We start from the raw sequence: 20460 nt of genomic DNA on the forward strand, positions 1-20460 counted from the left end.
GGGAAATTTGCATCTACACCGCAAGTTAATAAAAAAAGTCTAAATTTATGTTAATTGAAATTAATTACAAATATATGGCACCCAAATGATACCAATTAATAAATAATTTATTGGTAAATATGACACCCAAACCCATTCAATAACACATGTAATTTTTCCTCATAATAAATTATTAATGTTTTTAAAAACTAATAATATAATTATTAATTATTAGTATTATAAAGACGAATCTAATAATTTGAAAACTATTTATTTAATAATATTATAATATGGCCAAATCTATCACCATAAATTAGTTTGTTGGTTTGATTTTTTTTAAAGTATTCTCTTTTGACTAAATTAATCAGAACAAAAAAAATATTCGCAAAATAAAATGTTACTCGTGAAAACCAATCTAAATAAATATTAGTTTTTTTAAACAAACAAATAAATATAGATTTTAATACTTAAAATTTGGTCATAATTTATTTAGTAATTTGAAAATTCATTATCACTGTACCAAATTCTTTTATTTTTATTAACATGTTTGTAACAATGATTTACAAAATTAATTTTATAAGTAAAATATTCAATTTTTGTAACTAAAAAATTTACAAAAATGTTAGATGTTAGGAACAACTAATATTAATATTATAACAATGATTAACAAAACTATTACAATTAATAATAAAATTGTTACATGCAATAACTAAAACTCATTAAAAAGTATAAATATGTTACAAGATTGTAACAAGTAGTAAGAAAACTATTACAATAAGTAAATAATTTTTAAAAAATTTATAAACAACAATTACAGATTAATTCATAACAAAAAAAAGTCTATTTTTGTAACAAAAGTTTACAAAACTAATTCACAAATAAAATTATATTTTTCAACTAATAGTTGCATAAATAATTTATAAGGGAATTCTTCTATAGGGACTTCATTTTAAGCCCTACCGGTAGGGCTCTCAATGTTCTCAACCCGTGAACAGTTTTCGGCGCGATTTTTTTTTATGACTGTGTATATTGTAGCTATTTAGAGCATCCTGGAGATTTTCAGAAAATTCTGAATAGTTTACAGTACCGAAAACTAGGTTCAAATATGTTGTTGCACGCGTGACTAATTTTTTTTATGCGCGTGGTAAACAACATGTTCGAACCTAATTTTCGGTACTGTAAACTATTCGGAATTTTCAGAAAATTTGCAGAATGCTCTAAATAGCTACAATATACACGGTCATAAAAAAAAAGTCGCGCTAAAAACTATTCACGGGTCGAGAAACACTGAGAGCCCTACCGGTTGGGCTTAAAGTGAAACTCCTATAGAAGAATTGTCCATAATTTATATATTTACTTAAAATAATTGTAATAAAAATTTACTAGTTTTATAATTTTAATAGTTATTTATTCTCCCAATATTATTCGTAACACAACGTTACTAATTTGTAACATCTTGTTATTATTTCAATAATTACTCATCTTTTAATATTATTTAAAGAGATTAATTTTAGGAAAATTCACAAAAATACATTGACATTTAAAAAAAATATGAAAAATATGGTAGATTATAAAAATACGAAATTATTATGAAAAACACAGAGTGACAAGTGTAAATACAGAGTAGCAGTGAAATACAATTTTTTTTGTTAATAATCGTTACAAATTCGTAAATATGTGTTACAGATGCGTAAACCAGTTATATAAAAATATTTTTGTAAACAACATTTACAAATATATAACCAAGTTTTATAGATTTGTAAACAAGTTTTACATTTTTGTAGACAACATTTACAGAATAATTCATTGCTAAATGTTTTTATTTTTGTAACAATGACTTACTTAACTAATTTTATAACTAAAAAATATTATATTTGTGACTAATATTTTTCAAAAGTAAGTTGTGAATTTAGTTAACATATTTGTAACAAAAATATCTAAAACTAAGTTTGTAACTAAAATAATTTTATAATTAGTATATACAAAAATGTTAAATTGCATTAAACAAGTAATGTATATATATTTTTTAAAAACTATAACAACTAATAAAGAAATAGATTATATTGATTAAATATATAATATTTTATGTAAGGAAAAATATTTATTTAATATTAATAATTATATTTATTTTAAATATTTATAAGTAAAATAAATTTATTTGTAATTATTATTATTATCTTACCAAAAGTATCTATGAACAAAAAGATAAAAAAAATTAAAGTATTGAGACTTTTTTTTTAAATATATAATATGAAAATTGTAATATTTGTATTATAGGAATTAATATAATTAAAATAGTAAAGTATAAGATTAAAATTGTATTGATTTGACAAAAAATATTAAAGTGATTTGACATATAATATTTGAAAGAAAAATTGATTTGACAAAAAAAATATATAGTGGTTCAAAATTACATTTCATAGGATACGGTAGGGAGAAAAAAAATGTGTGTACACATTAGTTGGGAGGAGTACAAAAATTTTGTAACTTTTTTAAATTGCCGTATAAAACGAATTTTTTGTTAAATTACCGTGTAGGATGTAATTTTCCCAAGATAGATTAGAAGTTAAGTTGTACTCGTGGCTGATGCAAGAGGATTAGACTAGCTAGGGCTTTCTTGATTGGGTTTTATCTCTATGTATTGCCTTTTTATTTTTACCAATTTATCAAATTGAATAATTTTTACATATAAAATCATAAAAAAAATAACTTCAGTCTAATTTGTTTACCCAATTACCACTGGCATATTTTTACACTATAATCACTGAACTTGTGGGTTGTGAAGCAAAGTGGGCTGGGTGAAACTAATGGAGGCATGGTCTGAAGCTGCCAACTGAAGATGGGCCGCAGAGATTGGGTCCATGTCTTGACACTGGAAGCCCACCTGGCCTGCTGTAATTTACTTGGCCCAAAATGAAAAAAGCCAACTTGCTGAAAGAAGAAATGGGCCACAGACTGCTACTTTCGGGCTTGGAGCTTATTGATTGTGACACAATAATTGCAAAAACCTGAAAAGCAGCATAAATTAAAAACTAATTATTTTTCATATTAAGATAATTTTAATATTTAATTAAAACATAATTTTTTTAAAGCATGCAAACATGTATTTTGTTTACTTATCAAGTACCTCAAAATGAAAACAAAAGAAATTACAACCATGTGGAAAAAAGAAACAACTCCATATATGATGTCCATGGGAGATAAAATCAAGATCCAATCCAGAAAATTTTCCATCAAGTCTTGTTGAAAATAATAATTTACCAAAACCATTTAAAACAAGTAAATTAAGCAAACAAATCTACCTTTAAAAGAGTAATAATTCAACAGAGTAATTTCTCGTAACATATTTTACCCTATATAAAATATTGTAATTAAAAGTTGGACACAGATTATCACTAAAGTCTTCACAATTTTTTTTATCTGTTTTAACAAATTGAATTTGTGCTATATCGTATGATCCCCTCATTTAATATCATGCATCGATTTAATGGTATACTGCAAAACATATTATCCACGAACAAGAAAATCTCAAACTTTGACAATTAGCAATATTAAAAGTAGAATGAAATCAATCAGCTTGAATATGTAAGTAGTTTTTCAATAATTTCCATTTCAAGTGTATCAATTAATGATATCATGATTATAATGCTATGGTACTAAAATATTACACACAATTATGTATCAAGTTGTCTTTTGGTGTAAAATGTGTATATACATGCTAAATTTACGTTCTTTTCTATATGCATGATGAAGTTTAACTTATAGATTCACGTAACACTCATTCTTTAATATGCATGTTCATAAAATTCAAACAAAGAAATGGTTTGATTGGTATCCAATTTGGATACAACTTTATGATTTTAGATTTTTAAAATCTGTGAAACCTGTCAAAATACACAATTGGTAGACTATATTTGAAAATTAAATACAAATAAGAATTCAGATTTTATGAAGGAAAGTAGAAAACAATAAAATCATATTTTCTCCATTTTCACAAATTCAGTATTTTAAAACTCAAAAACAGTTTACAGACATTGAACCAATCACATTTTCAAATTGTTTCTTCGATGAAACGACCATCTTTTTGCACATGCACGTCGTCGAGGAGAATGTTTTTGGCGTGAGAAATCTTGGGCCACTCATTCCCTTCCCTCGTTCTGCAATGCTCCATGAGAATACTGTCATAGTATATGTATATAAATTGCAAAGGAACCCTTCGAAGAAAGTTGGGTAGCACTCGAAGTCTAGGGCAACACATGAATTGCAAGGTTTGGAGATATGGCATCAGCTTTATATTATTGCTAGGTACTTCAGTTTTCCACTCTTCCAAATTTTCTCCATTTCTGAATGTGAGCAGTTTAAGCTTGGGGAATAGAGTAGTACTTTCATGTCTTTCAACTTGGTGATCTTCCATTATGCCTAACAATTCAGGGCCAAGTTTTCTGGAATCGAAATGCCAGAAACGAAGTGACTCGAGAGACGGTAGTTTTCCCAAAGCTGATGGCAATGAACTTATGCTGTAGCAATGATAAAACTCAATGTCTCGCAAAAGATTCAAGGACATCATCCATGTTGGAGAGAATGTGCGGCAACAAGAGTGTCTTACTTTCAAAACTTTTAGCTTTGGATGAGGCTCAAAGAAATCAATTGCTGCATCGAATTCATGACGGTTTCCTTGGTATATGATGACGAGTTCACTGACGAGTTCCCAAGTGGCTAGTTCTACCTTGTTAGCCTCAGTTGCATGTTCTATATTCACAAGACTTTTCAAATGAATAGTCAAGTAATCGATTTTGAGCTTGCAATTCATCTTTGTTAACTCTCTGAGAGTCAAGTACTTGGTTTTGTCTCCAAAAGCTTCAATCCAATCTACATAACGCAACGAAGTTAGCCTTGAAATTCCTTTTGGTAGTCTTGAGAAAGCATCACTTTTGTAACAGTACAAAGATCTCAAGTTGATTAGCTTGCCCATACTTTCTGGTAGCTCTAGTAATGATCGACAGGACTCTAATTTGAAGGTTTGAAGGTTGCATAAGTTGCAAATTGCTTTTGGTAACTTAACCAAAGGATTGTTTGACAACCCAAGATATCTCAAATGTATCAAGTCACCAATATTCTCTGGCAATCTCTTGAGCCCACATTTGGACACATTCAATGTCCGAAGATGTTTTAGAGTTAAGAAAGTGGAGCTATCAGTAGAGATATTCTTTTCCTGCCTTAAAATTAGAAAGGTGTGAAGAAACTTTTTATTGCCATCAGTCAATTCCAAATTAGGAAACTCAGCTTTAGACTCCATTGCTATGGTTAAATGTCGAGTACTTTGATCACCAAGTCTCTGCTTCTTCATAACATCTGAGTTTATATTAAGAGCTTCTATGATCTCACACTCTCTTTTTGTCAAATATTGGATGAAGTCATGTAGTATGTCATGCATCTTACAAACCACATTACTATCATCATATATGTCATTTGCTTCTTGAAAATCTTGAAAAAAAGATCTCATTGTTAAATTTTGAAAAACACTTGCCCCTTCTTCCTCACAACTTAGATAACCTTCTGACATCCACAATTCAACGAGTTGTCTCTTGTCGATCAAATAATCTTTTGGATATATGGAACAATGTAACAAACAAGGTTTCTCAAAAGAAGATAAATCAAGGTAACTTAATAGCAATGGACCAAAGAGATATTCTTCAACTTCACGAACTTTTAACTCCCACAATTGACTTCGCAAAACACCTTCCCATTCTTGTCTACTTCTCTTGAAATGCATGAGACCACCTAAAGTCTTGGCAGCCAAAGGTAGTCCCTTACATTTTTTCACAATTTGTACAGCAACATCTCTTAATTCTTCGATTTCTTCATTGTTTCTACCCTTAAAAGCACGTCTTTCGAATATCATTTGACACTCATTCTGATTCAACTCTTTTAACTTAATGATATGAGAAGTACTACTAGCTCCCATCACACGTGCTACACTCTCCTTTCGTGTGGTAACCAAGACTTTACTTCCTACACAGTCTAACTTCTTCAACATAATCTCTAATGGTTCCCACTTACTAGGCTCCTCGTTCCATACATCATCTAAAACAAGAAGAAAACGACTTTTACGTAGGCTAATAGAGATCCAATTAAACGCTGCTTCTAAGGTTTGAAATGTTGGGGGATTCCCATATTGGGTTTGACTTGAATCATCTTTTTCTTGGATGTGAGTTTGATTATCCTTATGAAGGTTTTCAGTAATGGCTGATGCAATTTTGAGTAAATCAAAAGGCTCAGAAACACACACCCAAATCCTCTTAGAAAAGTGATTCTTAACAGTTTCATTATTAAATGTCAACTGTGCCATGGTAGTTTTGCCAAGTCCTCCCATCCCCACAATGGAGATGACCTCAAGTTGTCCTTGGCCAACACCATGACTTGTCTCACACATTAACATATCTAACAACACCTCCTTATCTTGATCACGGCCATGAACTTCAGTTTCATCAATAAAAGAGGTAGTTTCTAATCTTCCCAAAACTTTCTCGGCATGAGTGTCGACTCTCGCCATGTTTTCTATTAGCCCCAAATGGCCTATTTGATTAGCCGCTCTAGTTACTTTCTCATCGAGTTCTTCAATTTTTTGTGAGATCTCACGGTGAGAAAAGTTGTTCACGCTGGGAAAACAAAAACAAAAAGTGGGCATGAAGAAACTAACCGAATTTCTCTTTCGAAACTCGCTCTCAATTTGGGTTTTGAGAATGAGAGTGTTCCATTGATCGAGCACATTACCCATCTCTTGAGCGTCATCTGCAAGCGTCTCCAGCCAAACTTTGACACTTTCACTATTGGTAGTCCATCTTTTGTTCTCAGCATCATGGAGTACAGCTCGAATGGACCTCAGATTTCTCTTCAAATTATCCACCCTTTGTTGAACTTTGCTGACCAAACTCACTTCTTTTATTAACTTCTCGAGAGGAAGAGAACCCAACAAGTCTACCACCATGGAAATCACAGCTTCAGCCATGGTTAAGAGAACACACAGAATTGATCAAGTTTGCAGATAAACGATGGTTTGTCTTTTTTTTTTTGTCAAAGAATCTTGACTACTTCGTCGACTTCAATACCTGATACAGAGCAAGCACTTCCTTAGTCACAATCACAATTACAATTACAGTTACAGCATCGTTTTAAATTAACTTTTAACGTCATTTTCTCACATTGTTGACATCAAATTATTATTTCATTTTCAATCATTACTTTAAATATCACTTTAAAAAAAATATTCTACTTTTATTTTTTTAATCGTCAATAAATAATTTAATTAATAAATAAATATTCATCATCATATTCTATTTTTATTTTTTTTAATCATTAATAAATTTTAGTAACAATTGCTATTTTTTATTGTTGTTGATTTAATTTAGTAATTTAAATTTTGTAATTTTAAATTTGATAATGTTATTGGTTTTATTTTTATTATTAATTTTTGTGTTGTATATTTTTTTTTATTTTAATTATTAGTATAACATAAATTTAAATTTTATATATTAAATATAATTAAAATAACAAAAATAAATAATTAAAACTTATAATATTATATATAAGGATTTATTTGTATTTAAAGAAAATTATTAAGGCTAATTTAGACCTTTAATTTTGACTTTAAATGAAAGGAAAGTACCAATTTGACCCATGTGTTTTGCATGAATACTTGATCGGCCCTTATGTTTTGTTAAATGACAATTTAGACTCTTTATTTTGTAAAACAGATCAAAATAATACCCTGAGCCCAATTTTAGTCAAATAATTTTTTAATATGACTAAAATTCCCTTAAGTTTTTTAACTAATGAAATAATTAAATAAATTAAAATGATTTAAAAAAATAATAATTAATAAATTTTAAATAAAAGTTAATAAAAAAATAACTTAAAATTTTGAAAATAAATAATCAGGTTTAATAAAAACACAATAAAATTAAAACTAAAAACAAATCTAAAAATCAATTTGTTATTCATTTCTTCGTCTTCGTCTTCATCTTCTTGCTCTTTGTTGACCCAAGATTTGACCAACTGACACGGAGTCAGAATATGCTTGATGTGAATGAAAGAGATGAGAAGAACGTAATGACAAAAGTAAATAAGACACAGTATTTTATAGTGGTTCGGCCCCAGGATCTGGTAATGATCTACGCCCACTTAGAATGATATTGATATAAAAACCAGAAGAGTGATCAAAGAACTAGGGTTCAATGAGTTTCACCACTTTCTGAAGAACAATACAATATTACTAGGATAATTACTATAACCTCTCACGATTCCAAAGCCAAAAGTCCCCTCCCTTGAGCTATCTCTTGCTATTTATAGGCTCAAGGGGGATTACAAAATATTGTTACAGATATTCTTTCCTGAATAATCAGATACTCAGGAGATTGTGTGAGATAAATTCGGGATTCATAAAGATCTTCCCATTAATGTCGCCTTGTACACGGAACTATCGACCAGACTGGTCGCAGGTAAGATAGGCTTGCACTGCTTCTAATGTGTCATCTGGTCGATACTCTAGCATAACGTTTCCAGGTGTCAGCCACGTGTCCAGGGATCACTTGCCACGCCACCAATGCTAATTTTATGGATAACATTCTTCATTATTTATAATTCTTCGTCTGCAATGGAGTTATTGGCCAAGTAACCCTAAAAGCCCTAGAAAATTAGCAACTTGAATCAACCCTGTCTGTCGTCCACATAAAACCTATTCAGCTCCTCCTATTTTTCCACGAACCCAGAAAAGCAGTGCACCCTTAAAGTTCACTTGGTATTTGACTTCTAGGAGCAAATCTAGAGCATCAAAGGATAGCAGCTGCAGACGACGACAATAGTTCTGAAGTTATGGGTTGGCCATGGATGATGATGATAAATCTAAGCAAGTGGGTGAACCCAGGAGTTATGGGTTTGCAGGGAACAACGACGATTGGTTCACCCATATCCAAGTTTCTTCTCAAATGGTGCGTTTAACTTAGATCTAACCTTCAGAACATTTTCATGCTCACCTTTCATCGGGGTATGGGGTAGGGGTGTTCATATAAACCACAAACCGCGGTTTGGAACCAAATCGCACCGCACCAAACCGCCAAAAATCGTAATCGGTGAAACCGTTTTTCGATGGTTCGGTTTAACTGGACCGCTCAACTTTAATGGTTTGGTCACAGTTTCTAATTTTAAAACCAATTAAACTGAACCTGACTGTGATTTTTTCTAAAAAAATAATTTTTAGAAATGATGGTTCAAAGGTTTGAACCCCTACACTTAAATTAATATAAAGTCTATCAAACCATCCAAGTCAACACAATTTTATTGTTTAAGATATGTTTTTAATAGTATTTAATACATGCACAAGTTTCTAAAACTAAAAAAAGAGAAATGTAAAGTCTCACATTGTTCAGAAAGTAAACATTTCTTTTTCTCACTTCTATAAAATGATTCAAAATACTTAAACTTACAACAACAAAGACAATAAGCTTCTTGTAGACTTTTATGGTCTTAAAAGTAAAGCTAAAACTATTATTATTTAAATACAATTATTTAGTTAATTATTTTATGATAATTTTTTTTAAAATTTTTAATAATTTGGTTATATGGTTAAAACCAAACCAAACCGTTTATTTATGGTTTGGTTTTTTAATTTTAATAGTTTGGTTTGGTTTTTCATTCTGAAAGAACTGCACGAGCGGTTTGGTTTCAAAATTCTTCTAAACCGCACCAAACCAAACCGTGTACACCCTTAGTATGGGGGAAGGAGAAGATGAGAGAGAGTGATGGGTTTTAAGTACAGGACAAGGAAAATATGAGGGAAGATTCTAAGAAAAAGATGGGTTCTGGGTTTGTGGGTTCGAGGGTGAGGGTGAGGGTGAGGGTTCTTGGAATCGGGGACCGACTGAATCACAAAATCTCACTTGGATGCTGAGATTCTAGCAATTAGATGAGCTAGTCAACGATTGGGCATATCCCACAAAGTCTTGGAACTAGAGAATCGAACTCGAATCGCTTAACGTAGACGAAGTGGCCTAGCTGCATTTGGTTGTTAAGGATAAGATCGACATCGTGGTCGGAGAGGGAGACGTAGGTGGGGTTGAGGGAGTGTGAAAGATGGACAAAGAAGCCTTGGTTGGGGAAAAGATCGGAGCCAAGGAGAGCAGAGGCAATTCTGATGACTTGGAGAACAGCAGAGCGGTGGTCTCCGGTTACTTGGTTGGTGGAGTTCATGGACTAGAGAAGCTTCAGAAGAATGCCCTGAGTTATAGTAGCCATGGCTGAGCCAAGAGGGGGAAGAGAGAGAGAGAGAATTGGGGAGGTGTGGTGAGGTGAGAACATTTTTTTATTTTTAATATTTCAAATTTATTAATAAATAATTTAAAATACAATATGAAATAAAACCCAGGGGTATTTTGGTCATATTGAAAAATAATTTGACCAAAATTAGTTTTAGGGTCCAAATTGACCTATTTTTGCAAAACATAGGGTCTGAAAATGTCATTTAAAAAAGCACATGGGACAATCGAGTATTCGGGCAAATCATTGGGGTCAAACTGGTATTTTCCCTTAAATGAAGAGCAGTGTCTTCATTATTGAAGGAAAATAGTGTTTTCCTTCATTATAAAGATGAAGTTGAAACTTTGTTGGAAATGAATTTTTGGTTAAAAATGAAGGAAAATTGATTTTGAAGATAAAGATGGAGTATCATCGGAGATGCCCTTACCTTGTCTAGGAAGTTCATTTGTAACATCTCAAATTACCTAATAAGGCTTAGGGCCTTGATTAGGGGGCCAAGATGGAAAATTATAGAAATCATGTGTTTATGTGATATATATGTGTATCATTGCATGATTATGTGAGTTATGATATAATATGATTTAATATGCATGTGTTAGGTGTATTGAATATGCATGTGTGCCCGTTTCTTATCAGAATGGAAATTTTCGTAATTTGGCCCGTTATGGGTATATTTGGCATATATGTGATATATGTGTGAGACCACATTATTATGTGGATATATTTGGGTTACTCGGTACGAGGCGATCCTTGAGAGCAAGTTAGCGGGAAAGTCACAATGAGATTAATACCTAACTCGGGGTGAGTCAATGGGTATTTTGGGTATTTAGTACATTATCGGGATGTTGGGTAATGGGAATGGTTATTTGATGATATATTGGGAGTTAGTGAGATCATGATGAAATTCTAAGAATTTTAACTATTTTACCCTCAGGGAAGTTTTTGGGACCACAAGCCTTGGGTTTTACTTAAGGTTACTTGAGCTCGAAGTAACCTAAGAGAATCACATATACGTTAAAAACACTTTCTCTCTCTCTCCCGTTCTCCTTTTTACCGTTCGTTGCATTTTCGAAGGAAACTCAAGTTTTAGGACTCGAATTCAAGCAAAGTTAGAGTTGTAATGATTGGGAAGATTAGAAGCTTGATAGCCAGAGGATTTAACTGGAAAACGACTCAATCAGAGGCAATCCAAGTTTTAAGTTTTGAGTTTTCGAGTTTTTTTAGCTTTGATTGGTTTTTATAGTCTTGACGAGTTTTTGCTTGGGTTGTAACTTAGGTTTTGATGGTGTTGAGCTGCTGAGTTGTTTGGGAACTTTGTTTATGGGATTTGGGTATGTTTGGATAGGTTTATAGAGGGTTTTGATATGAGAAAAACGGAGGAAAATGGCTGGGTTCCAGGTCGGGTCGCGACCTTGTTCTTGGGAGCCGCAGCTCAAGCTTGACGAAGAAGAAGCGCTTAGCTGTTGGACAATTTGGGCCGCGACGCCTGGTAGGCATGCCGTGGGGCGGGGTGCAGGCAGAAAAGAGGCAGGGGTTTCTATCTTGGGCGGGTCGCTACTCATAAGCTTAGGGTCGCGACACTTAAGGGGTTTTTGGCCTTAGGGAGGTTTTGAGTGCGGGAACTCAAACCTTAGGGCTCGGGATCAATCTTATTACCCAGTTTAGTAGAATTTGATGTCCTGAAGGCTAGGACTTGGCTCGGAAGCCTGTGTTTACTCATTATTAACGAGATTCTATACTTGGTTGTGACTAAGTTATCGCTAGGGGCTCGGGATCAGGATCGTGCTCTGTTGACGCGGTTCTTCGGCAACAGATAATTAAGAGAAGAAGAGAAAGAGATTAGTACTAAAAGTAGAACCGTCACAGATAGGAAATCTTTGGGGAAAGAACTAGGTGACTCAAGACACGTTTTTAAGTGGTTCGAAGGTTAAAATCCTTCTACTCCACTAGTCAATATTATTGATGTTCTCTGGGTAATTGGTTTACAAAGTATATAGTTCTTCAAAGACTATTTTTTCCAACCCCTATCAACTCCCAGGGTCTCCATATTTATAGGAGAAGGCACCTGGAAGTTGGTAGGGAGGTCATCCCGTGACCTTACCATTTGTCATATCAAATCTGTGATATTCATGATTAATTCCTAAACCTGACACATAAGTGTGGTCTAATCAGTATGGAAGGAGATAATGGGCCGCACGGCCCAACCCGTCCGTGGGTGTCTGAATACGCACGTTCCTGCTGCGTGTCCGAGAAGTCAGGGGGATATCGGACACGTGATGGTAGGAATATGCACGTTTATCTTGCGTGTTGACTTCCCATAGGGTCGGAGCTTCCTGAGAAGCTCGCGACCGGAGCAGTTCATAACCCGAGCTTATCCGTCCGTGGCCGTCGGATGTTATTCCCAGCTCCTGGGACAACAAGTGCGAGCTGGAAACAGAACCCCCTCGATCTGACAAGGGCCCGTCCTGGAAATGGAACCTCCGGCCTGTGGGAGCCTCGGACTAAACCATGTTTAGTCCGAGGCTCGCCCTGCTAAACAGCCCGTGGGAAAACCAGGGCGTACATCTGCCCCCCAAGCTCCTACTCGTGGTCTATGACGTCAGATATGGGAGACCATAGTAGGGGCTTTTAGACTTCCCCCACAACCCTTCGTATTCCATGCTTTTCGCAGGCTTCTGATACGTGGAACGCCGTGGGTGGCGACGGTACACTCTACGAGAACCGCATTAAATGGCCTAGCCTACTGTCCAGCCGTCGTTTCACATTTTGAGTGGAGGGTCTCCCAAAAGCCTTTTACACGTGATCCTTCCCTTGTATAAAAGGGGGTGGTCATCCCACGCACGGGCCACCTTATCATTCAAAAAAGATTTCCAAATTTCCTTCTTCTTTCTCTGGCCTTCCAAAGAACGAAACCCTCATCTCTGCTGTTTTCATCTTCTCCGTTCACGAAGCTTAAGCGTACGAGTTCCTTCAAAGCCTCGGAGGCCACCGTATCAACGAAGCTCCTACCAGCGCAGCAACCTCGCTCACCATCCAACCATATACTGTAAGTCTTCTGTCCCTGTTCACTTTGAAAGCATGCCACTGTAGCTTAGGTAAAAAATATTACTGTAGCCACATGCAGGGGTTTTCTGAGCTGCGTGAATACAGAGGGGGACAGCCCTTCTTAGGTTAGGGCACGCCTGCCATGGGACATCGTTTTAGAATGTGGGTTTCATGGTGTTTCTTCGGGAACGATTTCTGGGTAGGACCTTTAGGAATTTTGGGTGCAAAAACCGGGTAGCTTAGGGAATACGCCTCAAAAGCGGTTTTGCCACGCCTTACCTGTTGAAATTTTCCCCCCAAGGCAATTTTTTACTCTGAGCCCTCTGACACACGAATTCCGAGTAATCTGGGATCTGTTGAGGGCGTAGGCACGTGTTCCTTGGAACGCGTGGCACCACTCTCCACGGGCTGGGCTTACCCCAGCTCGTGTACTTAATATTTGCTTCACTCTCCTGCTTGGGTCGCCTTTTCTAAAGTGTTTTCTTTTGTTCGATAGGCGACCAGATGGCTCCAAAGAGAAATTTGCCACAGAAGAACGTGGGAAGTTCGTCTTCCCAACAGGATAAAGGAAAAGCGGTGGTGGCCAGCTCGCCAATTCCTCACTTTGGGCCGGCGGTGGAGAAGCAAGCCGAGGTGGCCCCTGACGCGTTTTTCGAGGCGGAGAGAATCGTCTCGAAGATAACCGACCAGGCAAAGATCACCAAAATCTTCCTCAACCACAACATTCCCCTGGGGATGGCCTCCGTGATCGCCCGACCTGCTGCGGATGGGGAGCGGAGCTGCACGCCGCTCGATGAGTCGTTCGCGGCCTGGAGCGGTGAACACTTCAAGGCAGGGGCCTTCCTCCCCCTGGATCAGTATTTTGCTGATTTTTTGAACTATGTGGGGTTGGCCCCATTTCAGCTCCCCCCCAACTCATACCGTCTGCTGGCGGGATTGAGGTATTTGTTCCAAAAGCATGAGTGGGAGGTCCCCACTCCTGCTGATATTCTATATTTCTTTTGCCTCAAAGCCAGCCCGGACCAGCGGGGGCGAGGCGACGAGTTCTATTATTTAACCCGCTTCCCTAACACAGCGGCAGCCATCGAGCTGCCGAGCCATCCAAACGACTTCAAAGACCAGTTTTTCATGTCAACTGGGTTCCGCAATTGCGACCATCATTACTTCAACCGTCCTCGTAAGTGATCCTTGATTTAGTTCGCCTTTTAAAGGTTATCTTGTTTTAGCTCCTCCCTTATTCCACTTCTGACTTCAACCAACCTTGCAGCCATTTACGTGAGGACCGGAAAGTCTGTGACCCTCGGGGGTCAATACGATACATTGGCGAACTTGCCCCCCAGTGAGAAAGACTACCGCGTGCTCGTGACGGACGAGACGATGGTATTCTGCAAGCTGATTTTCCCAAATCAGACTTTGAATTTGAAAAGGCCCCGGGGACCTCCCCCAGCTCGCGACAACAGACCGGTCGTCGCGGAGGAGGTCGCGGACGACGAAGGCGAGGAGGAAGGTGACGAAGTTCCTCTCGTGAGGAACAGGAAGAGGGCCTTGGAGGTCGCCCAGGGTATGGGCGAGGAGAGGGTCCAATCCGGAGCAGCCGCGGGTCCTTCCGGCCAAGGTAACCCTTACTTATTTAAGAACGTAGATAGGGCCACTGCAGACCCCCGGCTGGTTAGGTTCAACCCTAGGCAGCTCGTCCATCGTCACCCGAGGAATCCGGACCTGGACACGCTCTTACTCCATTGCGTTGACCAGCTCGTGCTGGACAACCAAGAGAGCCGGCCTAAGGGTACCGTAGTAGTAGATAACACCCTAGCCTTTAGGTCGGTCCTTTTTGAGGAGTACGGGACCAACTTACGCACGTGGCCAGCGCTCCAGAGGGGCATCTATGCTCCGGGGATTAGGCAGTACATAGGAGAGTCCAGCCCTGAGTCAGAGTCGGACCTAGAACCCGCGACAGTTCGCGAGATAATCGTCTTAGGCTCCTCCAGCTCGGGGGGTAGGGCTCCCTTAGTATTTGCTTACTTATTGCCTTTGAACCTTTTGTCTCTATTTCTGCATGATTGCTTCCTTGTAATAACCATGTTTTTTGTTCTTAGCAGAAGAGATGTCTCAGCCCGGAAATAGTCTGCGGGGCGTTGTGTTCGGCGGGAACCCCTCAGCGGGGCCGAGGCTAAAAAGGCTCCGAGAGTCCAGGAGCTCGGCCGGAACCTCCACCAAATCCCCGGCTAAGGAGAAGGAGAAAGCCCCTCCATCCCAGGGCGTGGGGGCGATCCTTCCTGTCGCCAGGACAGGACCCATGCCCCCGCCATCCCAACGATCTCCACTAGCTGTCCAGGACGGGGTAAGGGAGATCGGGAATCCGGCCACGGCAGTCCCGGATGTGCGCATCCCGGTCGATCACCAGGACCTGGAGAGGATGCCGGAAGCATTCCGGGGAACGGTGTATGAGTCGACGAGCTATGCCGTCAGCCATTTCTACAAGCTCAAGGAGAGGGAGCTCCGGGCAATTGAATCAACGAGCCCGGTCCGAGTCATGGAATCTTCGATGGACATGACCTTAACGGTAAACTGTTCCATTCCTTTAAAGATTTTAACACTCACACGCCGCCTTTTTTCTTCCAGTTAGTTAATTTATCCTTCCTTTCATGCAGGGCATTGCTGCCGCGTACAGAGGCATTGCCAGGACCAAGGCCCAGCTCGAGGGTATGGAGGCTGAGCGCCAGACCGCGCTTCAGGAGGCCCAGGAGGCAAAAGACGCGCTGGCGGCCTCCAAAGCCGAACTGAAGAAGATCGTTTCCGAGAACCAAGAGCTTAAAAACTCCCTGACTGCGTCGCGGACGGATCTCGAGGCAGCGAAGACCGAGGCCCAGGCCGCACAGGTCGCCCTGGAAGCCGAGCGGGTCGTTTCGGAGCAGTCCTTACAAGACTTGTTCTATCACTGCTGGTCCCACAATCCGGACGCGGACTTTTCCTTCATGCCCCCGGACCTCTGGGCGTCTTTGCTGCCGCAGCTCCAAGCCCGCCTAAATAAGGAGGCTCCTCCCTCGGAGACTGGAGAGGCCTTTGCCACGGCAGGGCAGGACGATACCGCGACCTCCAAAAGGCCAGCTGATGGGGCTTAGGATATTTTGTACTCTTTACTTTTACATTGTAATAAAATTTTTGATGAGGTACTCCCACCTCGAGACAATTTGCTTAGCTAGTTTGTCATATATATATTTTTATGCATTTGGTTACAATTCATCTTTATTTTTATGAACTTAGTTCGGGTTAACCGTTATCTATATCCCGGGCTTTTTAGAGGAGGGCCACGATCTATAAATTTTAGTTAACTTTTAAGTTTTCTGACCTGGTTAAGACCAGGAACTTTTTTTTTTTTCAAAAAACTTAGTTCGCATCAACTTTTATCCATATCCCGGGCTCTTTAAGGAAGAACCACGGTCAACAAATTATAGTTAACTTCTAAGTTTTGTGACCTGGTTAAAACCAGGAACTTATTTTAAAAAACTTAGTTCGCGTCAACTTTTATCCATATCCCGGGCTCTTTAAAGAAGAACCACGGTCAACAAATTTTAGTTAACTTCTAAGTTTTGTGACCTGGTTAAAACCAGGAACTTATTTTAAAAAAAAAAACTTAGTTCGCGTCAACTTTTATCCATATCCCGGGCTCTTTAAAGAAGAACCACGGTCAACAAATTTTAGTTAACTTCTAAGTTTTGTGACCTGGTTAAAACCAGGAACTTATTTTAAAAAAAAAACTTAGTTCGCGCCAACTTTTATCCATATCCCGGGCTCTTTAAAGAAGAACCACGGTCAACAAATTTTAGTTAACTTCTAAGTTTTGTGACCTGGTTAAAACCAGGATAGGACTTAGTTTGTGATAACTCTTATCCATGGATAAAAATTAACACCTAAGTCATTAAGGAGACCTGGTTATATCCAGGTACCATATGCCCCCCAAGTAACTGGGAAAGGGTCTTTCGCGGTTACTTTAAAATTACACTTGCAAATAAAGAGAAACATTTGATTTTTATTTATACACGGAAGGTGACCTTCTAGGCCTTACAAATGGCTCATTGATAGTATTTCTTTAGGTGGATAGAATTCCAAGTCCGCGGGACCGCCCCTCCACCAAGTCGAGCTAACTTATAAGTTCCCTCTTTGATGACTTCGATGACCTGGTACGGTCCTTCCCAGCTTGGTCCCAAAACCCCATCTTTGGGATCCTTCCCGGCCAGGAAAACTCTCCTTAAGACCAAATCACCGACGCCAAAGGCACGTCTTTTGACCCTAGTGTTGAAGTAGCGAGTGATCTTCTGTTGATAATGGGCGAGCTTGAGTTGTGAATCCTCTCACCTTTCATCCACTAAGTCTAAGGAATGGCATAGGAGCTCATGGTTCCCGTCTTGGTCGTAGGACCGGACCCTGTGTGACAGGACCTTCACCTCCACAGGGAGGACTGCTTCACTTCCAAAGGTTAGGGAGAAAGGAGTGTGACCCGTGGGAGTCCGATGTGAGGTCCTATAGGCCCACAGAACTTGGGGGAGCTGTTCTGGCCAGATCCCCTTTGCCTCATCTAGCCTCTTCTTGAGGCTTGCCTTCAGAGTTTTATTGACAGCCTCGACCTGGCCGTTCGCCTGGGGATAGGCCACGGACGAGAAGCTTTTCACAATTCCGTGCCTCTCGCAAAATTCGGTGAACAGATCGCTGTCAAATTGAGTACCATTGTCGGAGACGATCTTTTTAGGTAGGCCAAATCGACACACGATGCTTTTAACTACGAAGTCTAGCACCTTTTTCGATGTTATTGTCGCCAACGGTTCTGCTTCGGCCCACTTGGTGAAGTAGTCAATGGCTACCACGGCGTAACGGACCCCGCCCTTTCCGGTGGGCAGGGCGCCTATTAGATCTATCCCCCAAACGGCAAATGGCCAGGGAGATGAAATCATTTTTAGCTCGGTCGGAGGAGCTCGGGAAACCGCAGCGAACCGCTGACATTTGTCGCACTTTTTTACATATGAGATCGAGTCTTTGGACAGGGTCGGCCAGTAATAACCTTGCCGGAGGATCTTCAAGGCCAGGCTTTGCCCCCCAGTGTGATCTCCGCAGAATCCTTCATGAATTTCTTGCAGGATGGCCTTCGCTTCGCTTGGAAGAACGCACCGGAGGAGAGGTAATGAATGCCCACGTCGGTACAGCACCCCCTCGACTAGCGTATACCTCGGAGCTTGATTAAGGACTCGTCGTGCGTCATTGCGTCCTTCGGGTAACTTGCCCTCGACGAGGTACTCAATAATGGGAGTCATCCAGGTCGGCCTGATGCCGATCATTTCAATATCCGCCTGACCTTCGTCTATGCTAGGTTTCTTCAAGAACTCAACTGGCACCAACCCCAGGGTTTCTGTCTCTCCCGAGGTGGCGAGCTTGGCGAGAGCATCTGCGTTGGCGTTCTGCTCCCGAGGTATCTGTTCGATCGACCCCCGCCCAAACGCAGACATTTCGGATTTTACCTTTGCCAAATAGGCGGCCATCTTGGGACCCCGCGCCTGATACTCGCCTAGAACCTGATTCACCACGAGCTGGGAGTCGCTGAAGCATTGGACAGAGCTCGCCTTTAGCTCGCTAGCTATCCTAAGTCCAGCTAACAAGGCCTCGTACTCTGCCTCGTTGTTAGATGCCTTGAACCCAAACCTTAGCGCCGAGTGGAATCTATGCCCCTCTGGGGATATCAGAATGATTCCGGCCCCGGAGCCGTTCTCGTTAGATGAGCCATCAACGAAGATCTTCCACGATGAACCTGAGGAGGCGAGCTGATGTGAGTCTTCTGATGGGATCTCATGGAATCCCGCGCATTCTGCCACGAAGTCGGCCAAGGCTTGACTTTTTATGGTAGTTCGGGGAGTATAGAAAATCTCGAACTGACTGAGTTCGACCGCCCACTTTAGCAAGCGTCCCGAGGCTTCAGGCTTTTGCAAAACCTGCCTTAGAGGCTGATCGATCATGACGTGTACAGAGTGGGAATGGAAGTATGGCCTGAGTTTTTGCGAGGCCGTGATTAAGCAGAACGCCAGTTTTTCCATCAATGGGTACCTTGACTCAGCTCCGAGGAGTCTCTTGCTGATGTAATAAACCGGTTTCTGAGCCTGGTCCTCTTCTCGCACCAGAACGGCACTAGCCGCGTCCTCAGTTACGGCCATGTAGAGGAAAAGAGGTTCTCCTACCTTGGGCTTTGTTAGCACAAGCGGTTCAGCCAAGTGCGCTTTTAGGTCGAGGAATGCGCCTTCGCATTCTACTGTCCATTCGAACTTCTTGTTTCCCCGGAGCAGGTTGTAGAAGGGCAAGCACTTATCGGTCGATTTGGAAATGAACCGGTTCAGTGCGGCCACTCTTCCTGTGAGGCCTTGGACATCTTTCCGCGACCGGGGGGAAGGAAGCTCGAGCAGTGACTTGATCTTGTCGGGGTTTGCCTCGATTCCTCGGGTATTGACTATGAAACCCAAGAATTTCCCCGATGCGACACCGAAAGTGCACTTCTGAGGATTGAGCCTCATGCCATATTCTCGCAGTATGTTAAAGCATTCTTCCAGATCGGTGACGTGGTTGATGGCAATCTTAGACTTGACAAGCATATCATCAACGTACACTTCCATGTTTTTCCCGATCTGGTCTGCGAACATTCTATTTACTAGCCTTTGGTAGGTAGCCCCGGCATTCTTAAGACCGAACGGCATGACCTTATAGCAATAGACATTAGTCGGGGTCATGAAGCTGGTATGTTCCTGATCTGCTGGATTCATCGCGATCTGATTGTAGCCTGAGTATGCGTCCATGAAGGACATAAGCTCGTGCCCCGCCGTGGCATCCACCAGCTGATCGATCCTTGGTAATGGAAAGCAATCCTTGGGGCAGGCTTTATTCAGGTCGGAAAAGTCGATACAGGTCTGCCACTTCCCATTGGGCTTTGGAACTAACACGGGATTGGCAACCCAAATGGGAAATTTGGCTTCGCGGATAAAGCCACATTTTTTGAGCCGGGCCACTTCTTCTTCAAGGGCTTTGGCTCGGGTTGTCCCTAAACGCCTCTGATTTTGAGACTTGGCAGGGACGCTTTTGTCTAGGTGGAGC

At 39.8% G+C, this 20460-nt stretch overlaps 1 protein-coding gene across 1 annotated transcript; it reads right to left on the reverse strand.

Moving 5' to 3' along the window:
* Positions 1 to 4030: 4030 nt before the first annotated feature.
* On the reverse strand, positions 4031 to 6988 carry LOC133780133 (putative disease resistance protein RGA3). The gene has a single exon (XM_062220007.1). It carries the CDS (start codon positions 6986 to 6988, stop codon positions 4031 to 4033), a length of 2958 nt encoding a protein of 985 aa, XP_062075991.1.
* Positions 6989 to 20460: the final 13472 nt, after the last annotated feature.

This window comes from Humulus lupulus, chromosome 5, assembly GCF_963169125.1.
Source record: "Humulus lupulus chromosome 5, drHumLupu1.1, whole genome shotgun sequence".
NCBI lineage: Eukaryota > Viridiplantae > Streptophyta > Magnoliopsida > Rosales > Cannabaceae > Humulus > Humulus lupulus.

Coding starts and splice junctions, on each gene's coding strand:
- LOC133780133 (XM_062220007.1), bottom strand. CDS start 6,988: ATGGCTGAAGCTGTGATTTCCATGGTGGTAGACTTGTTGGGTTCTCTT.